The sequence below is a fragment of the Gymnoscopelus microlampas genome (genome assembly GCF_963454915.1).
Source record: "Gymnoscopelus microlampas genome assembly, chromosome: 21".
Taxonomy (NCBI): domain Eukaryota; kingdom Metazoa; phylum Chordata; class Actinopteri; order Myctophiformes; family Myctophidae; genus Gymnoscopelus; species Gymnoscopelus microlampas.
The window spans coordinates 26,060,396-26,071,594 of NC_139958.1; the positions used below are offsets into that span (position 1 = coordinate 26,060,396).

Consider the following 11,199-nt stretch of genomic DNA (forward strand, 5'->3'; position numbering starts at 1 on the left):
TGTTTTAGAAAACAAAAACAAAAACAACAATGTTGCAAAATGATTTCCCCCAAACAACAAGTCCCAACAACATTTCACTGCTTGTACTTGTATAAGTTAGTGACAAATAAAACCTTCTCCATTCTTGAAAGATGAAGCATGTAGACTGTGGTGGACTGTATTGAAAGAATTTGAACCGTTTCATTTTTAAATGCTTATAATAAATATGTTACTGATACTGTGGAGCTGAGTTTACCCACCATGCTGTGCTGAAAGAAAATACCTTGGTTGTGTTGTGTGGTCATTAAGTGTTCAGAGACCTTTACTACATTGGGGAAGACGTCGTACAGGGACCTGTAGTGCCCCCCAGAGGACATAAGCTGTAAGAGCTGAGCTGGTGAGCAGCATTAAAGGGCAAGACCACTTTAGTTGAGGTTTGGGTTGTGTAGTTACCTTGCCATGATGTAACTCCAAAGGTGGACAAGAAATCAAAAATAATTGCTCCATTGATCAGAAATTGATGATTCAAAATATGCTCCTCATTGACATACATTGTACAGTGGAACAGCTCTCAAAGTCAATTTTTTTAGCACATAAACAAACGTAAACAAAGTTGATTCGGACAATATAGAAACCTAGTACCATTTGTTTCTTAAATAAAAATCTTAACATCCGGCTGATTTCGTTTTTTTATTAGGAAGACTGGATCTGCGGATCCGGATCTTCAAATAGTAAAATCAACAGGAAGTTGATTTTTTTATTAAAATAAAAACAGTACTGGGTTTGAAAGAGTGACTTTGAGAGCTGTTTTACCGTACAATGTAAGTCAATGAGAAGCATTATTTTTGATTTCTTGTCCACCTTTGGAGTTTCATCATGGCAAGGTAACTCCACAACCCAAACCTCTACCAAAGTGGTCTTGCCCTTTAATTGTTTGTGATAGTGATTAAAACTGATATACCGCACACACATTTACAAACAAGACAAGAGTAGAATGATTAGGGATAAATTGGATGCATGTCTCATAAAATGAAGAATACATTTATTGTATAGCCTGTAGATTGTATGAAGGAAATATTAAACATTGTAGCTTTAGCCGGTATAAAGCCTGCACATTTTTTCACCAGTTTTGATTCAACTATATCAATCAGTGCAATCAATCATATGTATAGCATAGTACTCAAACGACCCCGGCCTACAGTATGTAAGCAACAGTACATGTCAAATTCCTTATGTAAACTTCCATGACCAATAAAGTGTTTTTGACTCTATATATAACTGCAAAAAAGGCAAGCCTCTTCACTGCAAACGAAGTGGCACATCCAACAGTGCCATATCATGTGATTGTATTGTTGTACTCCTGAATGGCTGTACTGTGGAAATGCTGGCAATGGTGTGAAATCAACACAAGAGGACTGTATTAAATATCCAATGATCTTATTCTGTATATAAAACCCACCAGTGACGAGTTGTGGTATCAGAACTTTAAGGGAAGAAATCTAACATCTACAGATAATTATTTTTCTACAAACTAGCTATTTACAGTATTCACTTATAAGCAACTCTTGTGGATGCAGGGTCCATCTTTGAGCAAGACATTACAGAATCCCATGGATTTACATGCAGTATATTGTGAAAACTAGAAAATATGCTGTGTTGTCTGTTGTGACTGTTGTCTAGTGGTGTTCCTTCTAATGGAAATCCCCAGACAACATCACCAGACATATCACCTCCACGAAACCTGGATTATTTAGATTTTCAAATCCTGTTTTGAAACATTTATGCATATGTATTAATTTTGTTGGTGAGAAGTGATATGGGTTCACGTAAATGTTCAATATCCCATATCAGCCACAAATAAAGACATACCATGTTTTCTATATACATACATAAATAAATACATACAGATTGTGTTATCACAAGGGAAGTGAAACACAAATATTCATTTAACAGTTAAATGTATTTCAAGTTATCATTCAAAATGTGTTCCACCAAAAAGAAAAATGCTGTGTGTTCTCTTTCAGTAAAACAGTAACAATAACATAGTTCTTTGTGAAAAAGGCTTCTGGAAATAAGGTATGGCCATTAAGCTACTTAAGTGAGATAAACCCTCACATTCACAATCGCGAGGTTCGGTCAGTTGTTAGTGGCATCCACGGCGTGCACTCTGGAATCTGCCTCGCTTTGCAAAAACAAGCTTTAGCCAAACTAAAGGAGCATGGATAAATAGGCAATTATGTTTCAAAGAGGTTTTACTGTTTCATGAAGTTGTAGAGTGCAACAAATGTGAGGTCATGAAAACCCCCACAGCTTAGTGTTGGCTCTGTGTCAATGTGGGTGCATGCAACTTGCATTGTCTGTATCTGTGTGTGTGTGTGTGTGTGTGTGTGTGTGTGTGTGTGTGTGTGTGTGTGTGTGTGTGTGTGTGTGTGTGTGTGTGTGTGTGTGTGTGTGTGTGTGTGTGTGTGTGTGTGTGTGTGTGTGTGTGTGTGTGTGTGTGTGTGTGTGTGTGTGTTTTTATTTGACCTCAACCAGGCAAGGCAAGAGTAAGAACAAATGTTTATTTACAACTGCAGCCTGGCAGAAGGCAAGGCCTCTTGAGGGAGAGGGGAAAGGGGCTCAAATAAATCAACAACCATGTCAAAACAATACCATTACCAACAACTTATTATTTAACACCTAAAGGCGCTTTACTAAATTGCTGCCACATGTCCCAGAACCTCTGGTATTCATTCTTGACCCCCCTCCCCCATCTAAGAAGTATCTTATGACCCCTATAATGCCACCGTCACAGAAATGCTTTCTCAGGGTGGAGGGACAACGTCTGGTCTCTGCTCTATACTGCATATAAAGTGTTTTGAGACAACTTGTTGTGATTCGGCACTATGATCAAATTTAATTGAACTATAAAACAAAAATTTTTGCTAGATTCCCGTCAGTGTTGCACACAGTATATCCCTTGGGGTTAGTTCATGTCAAATACCAATCGTTCCATTTTATTATGATCACAGAGACATGTGAGGATTAGCTGACATATACCCTGGTTGACTTATCTAAAAGGTTCATCTGGGTTTCTTAGTAGAATAATTTAACAGAATGCATGAGTGCATTCAGCATATGCATGTGCCAAATTGCACTCAAAACAATGACAACAGACAACAAAGAAGCTTTTAAATTGTTTTAACCATGGCACCGGCTAGCAAGCCATGGGCATACAATGTTAAATCCAAGACAAAGCGCAACACCACATGTGCAAATCGGCGAGGCACAAGGGAAGTGAGGCCATGGACTTCAATGTACAGTATTAGTGCTTGTTTTTATGAGGGGTAAATTACATGGGTACAGACATTTCAACCTATGGCCATCATCAGTCACGTTTTGTTTTATAGAGTAGACTCATCAAATTGAAAATGCACACCAGGGGATGCTTCCATGGTTCAGTAATGTGTGTTTGTGACAAAGGAGCTTGTGAAAGACATGAAACAGACTGTACCCTGGAGTTCAGGTCCCTATGGTAGATGTTCTTGTAGTGCAGGTAGGTCATTCCTCTGCAGATGTCGCAGGCCAGATCGTTCTTCTCTCTCCAAGACAGATCCACATCCTTTTTGGCCAGAAGTTCTCCAAGGGTTCCTCCAGTAACATACTTTACATACAAAATAAATGTGTTTATTACTTTCAGATGTTCCAGGGCTTCTGTTTAAACCACTTTAACTGTACGATACTGTCTGTGAGGTGAATATGCTGCATTTAGTTTAGTATGACGTCTCAGGGTAAATTTAACCCCAACGTAAGCGGTGAATGAATGAACACACACACACACACACACACACACACACACACACACACACACACACACACACACACACACACACACACACACACACACACACACACACACACACACACACACACACACACACACACACACACACACACACACACACACACACACCTCCAAAACCGGATATAGCTTCTGATCCTTCTCACAGATTCCAAGATATCTACAGTTTTGAAGAAACCAGAAAGTCAAAATGACATCAGTTTTACACATTAGATCGCTAATACATTTTATTGAAATAAATGATCATTTCAGACTTACAATTTGGATAACAGTGATTTTATAGTTAAGTTCGGAAACACCTACGTACCTGACAATGTTGAGGTGGGAGAGTTTCTGAAGCAGACTGATTTCTCGTACGATACTTTCTTGCTCTACCTCATTTTTATAGACCTTCACCACTTTAACTTTGTGCGTAGCACTGTGAGTTATCTGAAAAGCAGGTGAAGCCATTTTAACTTGGCAATCTTTGTTTCTTCTCACTAAGAAATAAAATTCAATTCATTTTCAATATTACAGAAAGAGCGTGACTATTTTAAGGTTGTGGTACAGTACTACTGACCACCTCCACATTAGACCGCCATTATTATGACAATTTTCTCGAGTCATCTTTAAAGCCTCCAATGTGAATTCATTTAAATATTTACTTTAAGAAAGTGAGAAATAAAATGGCGGCACTACAGCAATGTTGATGGTTTGGAGTACATTACTACATTTTGTGTGACTGAGGTGATTATACTTTACTACATCTTTTTGTCCCTCGGATTTAGATCAGCTCCATAACACACCATGTTATCAGTAAGAGCATCTTTTTTGGCATGGGCTGTGGGAAATTTTACTCCAAATGTCACGCTCAGTGCTTGCATCTAAACACAGCCCTTTCACAACAGGTATCTTTCTGAGATAATCTGTGATGCCTATCTTTAACAGAAGGCCGTAACAGTGTTCACGTTCCCTGCGAACATGCTAAACAATGGCAGGAAATAAACAAAACATCCATTGGCATGACACCGTGGTTTGGCCTCAAAGGAAAAATACTTGAGCTATTGACGTATACGTAGTCATCACAGCTTAAGTGACAAAGAAAACAATAATTGGCTCCAAAAACAACAAGCAACATTTCTAGCTGTCAGCCTAGTGTACAGTACTGTATTGCACACCATGGAGCTTCTCTCTCCCATGCATTTGGGTGTGTGTGTGTGTGTGTGTGTGTGTGTGTGTGTGTGTGTGTGTGTGTGTGTGTGTGTGTGTGTGTGTGTGTGTGTGTGTGTGTGTGTGTGTGTGTGTGTGTGTGCGCGCACGCACGTGTGTGAACTGAAGTCACAGGAGTCCAGACAAACCCCTATTTAGAGTGCATTTACCTGGGCATAGTCTGAAGGGATCAAACCTGTAGCTTCAACCACACATTCATGGTTACACTACTATAGTTACACTACAAATTGTGCAAAAGATAGCTTCAATGCAAAACATAGGTTCATCTCTGATGTTTGCCAAACATTTTGTCTACTTGAGGCCTGATTTGCAAACCGTGACTATTCCTGTTTGGGCAATGTCTGCGGTAGAATGAGACAAGGAAGGTAAAGACACAGAAGCTATAATGATTCAGTCTATACAGAAAATGAGTTTAGTTCTGCTTTTCTCAAATATCACCTCAGGCACACACACAGGCACACAACCTCCCAATTAATCCCACTTCATGTCCATTGTTACATAAACTGTTACCATGCAAAAACGAATTCCAGGCTGCCAAGGTTTTTTTAAACTTAGTTTACACACCATGCGACACCAATAGAAGTACCTTATACACATCAGCAAAGAATCCAGACCCGATCAACTCGGCACTGTAATCCTCCCACTTTTCCAGCTTTGGGACCACAACCTGTACTCTTTTACAGCTGTCCACCTGGCAAGGAAAGGGGAAGATTTCTTTAAAAATGAATCTCATCAATTACACAGAATCGATCAGCACAGTAATCCACTGACCTGGCCATAGTCTGGGGAGGTAGATTTTAGGATGGCATTGCAGGTCACTGGGGTCACACTAACCTGAGACATGGCATCCGATTTGTCTGGGAGTTCTGAAATAAATCACAACAAGGTTAAGACAAACTTGGTGTGGATTCATCACTGAGCCGCAGCACCTTACCATCTGTCAATTACACACGGCATACACAAGGGAGCCTATTAATGGAATTGATTGACTTAACTAATGCCAGGCCTATTTTCACAATTGACCAGTAAAAGGGGGTGCAGGTCAGGGATTACGGGATCCAAATAAGATAAAATAAACTGAGAAAGAGAGAGAGAAATGCCCTACATCTGTGGCAAGACAACAATTGGCAATGGGTTGTTTGATAAAGGTCACTAATGTCTTCATACATACTGTGACACCGGATGCAGGCTAGTGTTGACCTGAATGGTAGCCCTCCCTAAGTGCACAAGTATTGCATGACACGCACGGACGGGTTGTACGCACGCACGCAGAATCGAACCACCACACGCCTTGGCCAATTCTCTCGAAGCTGACACAAAATGTTTGGATCGAAAAAAGGGCAAGAGAATCTGATACATGAACAACTGCTAAGCCCCTAAACCTGCAAAACATTATCCTTCTCTTCAGCCATAAGATAAAGCATGTCCTCAAACATTTTAGACAGAATGATGACATGATAAATGCTTCAGAATAGAATGTCAATGTAATGCATTCTACAGATACTAGTGTACAGTGAAGGGTGCACAGTAAAATCCTCAGGGGTAATTCATCCATACTGTAACTTACTTACGTACTTGTACAAATGTAACCAAATTAACCTGTAAGGAAATTTGTACACTGTCAGAATTAATTTAACAACTCATTATTTGTTCAAATTAAGTGACCAGTAAGGCAAAGGCCCACCACACTGAACCCATTGAGAACCACAAATGAAATTAGGAAAGCCTTTGACAATGGGTGAAGATAGACGAGAAATAGTCAACTGCAACACACATTTTGCAATCCAACGATTTCCAGAGCACATAACTGAAATAATGCACTTTAAAATGGCTAACGGACAGTAGAGACAGTAGCCTAGGTGTCTGTATTTTTCCTGACACCCCTTCATAAGAAATTTATAAAATGTTATTTCATAAAAATGTGAGGTGATTTTCAGACAATACAAACAGACAGTTTGTAATTTAGGTGAAAGTATCCCCTATAGTATGACTCCTTTAGGCAGATCATGTTTTTAAATGTGAAAGACAGCCTACATTTGACTTGAAGAATATATTATATCAATCGCAACGCACGGACACAGATACCCTCTGCCTTGCTCAAATCTCACATTTTCTATAAGGAAAATGAAGTCACTATTGTAATTGCAGATACAATACGCACACAAATACGGACACAAATGCCACAGTTGCACACACACCTCTCAAAAACCTCATCTGGCCACTACATTCTTCTGCCTTATACATGATATTGAGTAAGTTTGCATGTTTTATGGGTTTTATGGCTGTTGTCATTTTGCATGTTTATGGTTACATATTACTGGCATAAGACTATTATGGAGTCCATTTGCATGTTTGTGGTTGTTTGCAGGTTTGGTTACGCATCACTGGCATGCAACTTTTATTAAGTAAGTTGCATGTTTATGGTTTATACATATTACTGGCATGAGACTGTTGAGAAACCAATCTGTGCAGATTCCTCCTTCTCTTCCTCCTTCCTCATTCTCACCCACTGAAGCTCTCCCGGCATGCAGGAGAGTGGGCAGAGAGGCCGGCTCTACATCATAGCAAGAAACACAGAGTGTTTGTGTGCAATTATATTTCACACGCACGCACGGTCAGTCTGGCGCACGCGAGCGAGCTTGTGCACACACACACAGCTCTACTTGGACATCATGAGTGTGATATATAAGCACATGAAAGCATGCTTTATAGATCATGGATGAATTTCACAGGACAGCAAATGAGCACCCACCAACAAACACTTACCACGGTCTGGGGAACCAACTGTGGTACATCAATAAATCAAGCAAGAAGGGAAATAGTCTGGTGATGCAAGTGGGACAACACTCCAGGAATGTATACAGGCAGAGGATGCTAAAGAACCACACAGATGGATGAAAGGAAGGGGGGTTAACTACAGGAAGGTTGGGTTGAAGGAGTAGTTCACCCAACAAATGACTTATTTTCTATCAATTACACACCCCATGAAGCATTTTTTTGTTTTTGTCGCATTCCTAAGCCAATAATTTGATGACCTTTGGGTCTCTCCGGTAGGAGACTCAAAGGAGACTCTTTGAGTCTCCTACCGGATACTTTAGCATCTTTCCGCCGGTCAACAAATTATTGGCTTAGGAATGCGACAAAAACTAAAAAATCTCCATGAATTCAATGCTTCATGGAGTGTGTAATTGATAGAAAATAAGTAATTTTTGGGTGCACGACTCCTTTAAGCTTTGTGCCTACAAACCACTAGTGAGCAATTGCAGACTGTGCTCACAAATAGCCAACACATTATTTTATACTTTCTCAGTTCTGTATAGCAGCATGCTACAGACTTGACATAATTGTTAGGGAAATGATCGCTTGCCTGGCCACAGTGATACCATTACCTACAGTATGTATCATAAGCCATGCCTGTGGAACAAGCGCTGAGCGCTGCTCAGTCATTCACTGTGAACATGAACAACTAAGTGCCACAGATAAAACTATCATCTTCATTACTGTGCATCATTCTGCATATAGTTATTTAATCAGTTAACTTATTTCACAGCTGCCACATTTTACTTGTAAAAAAAAAAAGGTTAATTTGATGCAAATAATACTGATATTTTCTAGACATATTCTGGCTTCTCCAAAGCTCCATTGACAACATGAGGTCTCTTCATCAAACATACATAGCCTACAACTACATTTTCATCCACTCTCTCGCTTCTTACCCAAATGACATGGGGCATTGAGCTTCCTTCTACAACACAAATTATTTTAGCCCCAATGTTGTTTAATGTCATTTTTCTTTAGCCAAATGTCTCTACTAGTGCATTGCATTTACTGCAAATACTCAGCAAGCTGGATATGCACAATGCTTGATTTACTATTGCTCACTTCTGTAAGTCATGTCATAATCATAATCACCTAAAACTCTTCCCCTGCAGCTGCAAACTATGACTCATTATCATCCAAATCCCCCACTTGCATTTAGTTGAAGTCAGAAGTTGCACTAATACAATATAATGTGAGTATTGGTAGGCTACACTTAGCAACAGTGTGGAAACAACGCACATGTTGAGAAAAGTAAATCAATAAAAAGATGAAACACTTACTCAAGCCTTCAGGTTGATAACTTGAACTGCAGATTCTGAAACAATTCGGCCGCTTCAACCAATTGAACGTCATGATACCACTCCCCCTAATCAGCACTGTCTGTGCTGCTGAACTTGCTTGCTGCTACAGTGAGACAATACAATGATTTGTAGTCATTTATTGTCACACGTCGCTCATGTGGGGGTGTAATGTTTTCACACATGATTTTTAAAATGGTTCATTAAGATCTAATCATAAGTTACTTATGATTAGATCTTAATGAACCACTTATGTAAGTAAAAAAATACACATATATATATATATATATATATATATATATATATATATATATATATATATATATATATATATATATATATATAGGCAGTGCTGTAAGACAACTGCACTGTGACCCCTCTCATATGAGAATAGACAATTAAATATAAAGAAGTGCAATGAACGTAGCTAATCAATATATTACTATCAATATGTATGCAAGGTGTATGGTAAATATCTCAAAACCATTAAAAGAATCCTGATGTCCATCCATCACTAATGCTCATCATGATAAATGGTACCATCTTTTTCTACTCGGTGGAGGGCTGTGGACATTTCAGAAACCCGCCTACCAGTGACGTCATCATTTGGCAGTTTTTTGTTTTGTTTTTTTCATTTCAAATGTTTTTGGTTTTTTTTCCACGAGAACAATAGCTTCCATTATAGCATGCTAACTTTCCAGGAATAGTTCAAAGCCTGGATTCCCCATCGATGATGTCACTGGTACTGGTAGGTTTCTGAGCTGTCCACAGACAGTTACCATATTATTGTGAGCATTACTGAGGACCAATTACATGAAGATTAACCTCGCATCACCAGTCTTTCCACCTCGGAGGAAAGCCTGGTCTGCGTTCCAGAAGACAACATATGATCCAGTCTAGACCACGCCTACTGAAAAAAAAAAATGAAAAAAAAAGAATCCTCTTTCCGGATTCTGCCCATCCGGTTTTGCGGTGCCGCTTTGTTTTGGTTCCCCAATCCCTATTTAAATGGAATAGAATTTCCCCGTGGGATAATACCGACGCTAAATAGTCTCCGGATAGTGCACGCACATTTACATTTAAAAAATAAGCTAAACAATGCCGCATCAAGGATTTTATTAGCACGGACCTATTTTGGGGTGAGACGTTTTTCCGGTTCTGCCTAACCGGCCACTTTTTCTTTTTTTTACTTCCGCTCCCGACCGGATCATATACCCGAAAATGGAATGCTGCCCAGGCTACATGAAGATAGGTTGAAAATGGGATAAATCGTTCTTTAGGACCTACCAGAGATTATGGTGAGTAAAGCTATCCAGGTGCTTCAGCACACTCTAGTGGACATTCTCTGCAATTGCAATAAACCCATTTAATATCTACAAATCAGTCAAGAAACATTACAGAAAGGCAATCGTATTTTATTCAAATGACGAAAACAGGTATATCATGTATAGAATGATTAATTTGAATGTTAAGGATCCATTATCAGGACATCATGCGCAGACAATGTATTGGTATCTGTTCAATAAGTTGGCATGCACTTGGGAAAAGATGCACCAAAGCTCTCACTAAAGTGATTGATTTGACAGAACATTTAAGTTATTTGAACAATAAAGGTAATGATAGTCATGACCCTCTGGTGAGAATGGGCAGACTCTGATGAAACAAGCAAAATATGTAATATTTTAATGTGTAAAATACAGTTATTACTGTACAGCTTTATATAGATTGCTTTCTCAACGTGCAGTCAAATCCGACCTGTCCTTTGATTCATAGATCAATATTGGCCAACAGCAAGGCCTTGCTTTTCACACATATTGGGAGATCCCAATTAAATCCCAGTGTGAAAGATTCCATTTGTTATTTTTAGCTTTGCACAAGTTTGTGGAAAGGTCAAACTGAGGTAGCCATTTACAGTATGTCACAAATCAGTGCATTTCTGCAATTTACCATTTGGTATGAACACTCAGGGGATATTTCTCCAAAATCCCAACCGTGTGATCCTAATCTTTAAAACTGACAAGTTAGAGATTTTCAAACAAAATGCAAACATGA

General features: G+C 39.1%; 1 protein-coding gene across 2 annotated transcripts in view; it reads right to left on the reverse strand.

The window, feature by feature from the left end:
- Positions 1–9,247, reverse strand: part of LOC311038359 (dual specificity testis-specific protein kinase 2) — a 40,481-nt gene extending 31,234 nt beyond the window's left edge. The window contains exons 1-6 of one of the 2 annotated variants that reach the window (XM_084047839.1): positions 9,130–9,247; positions 5,864–5,895; positions 5,616–5,720; positions 4,128–4,249; positions 3,932–3,980; positions 3,473–3,622 (exon numbers count right to left, since the gene is read on the reverse strand). In XM_084047839.1, coding sequence (XP_083903965.1) covers positions 3,473–3,622; positions 3,932–3,980; positions 4,128–4,249; positions 5,616–5,720; positions 5,864–5,895; positions 9,130–9,202 — 531 coding nt within the window. In that variant the 5' untranslated portion in view covers positions 9,203–9,247. Of the gene's footprint in view, positions 1–3,472; positions 3,623–3,931; positions 3,981–4,127; positions 4,250–5,615; positions 5,721–5,800; positions 5,896–9,129 lie in introns of both variants that reach the window. The other variant, XM_084047838.1, reaches the window with a different exon arrangement.
- Positions 9,248–11,199: the final 1,952 nt, after the last annotated feature.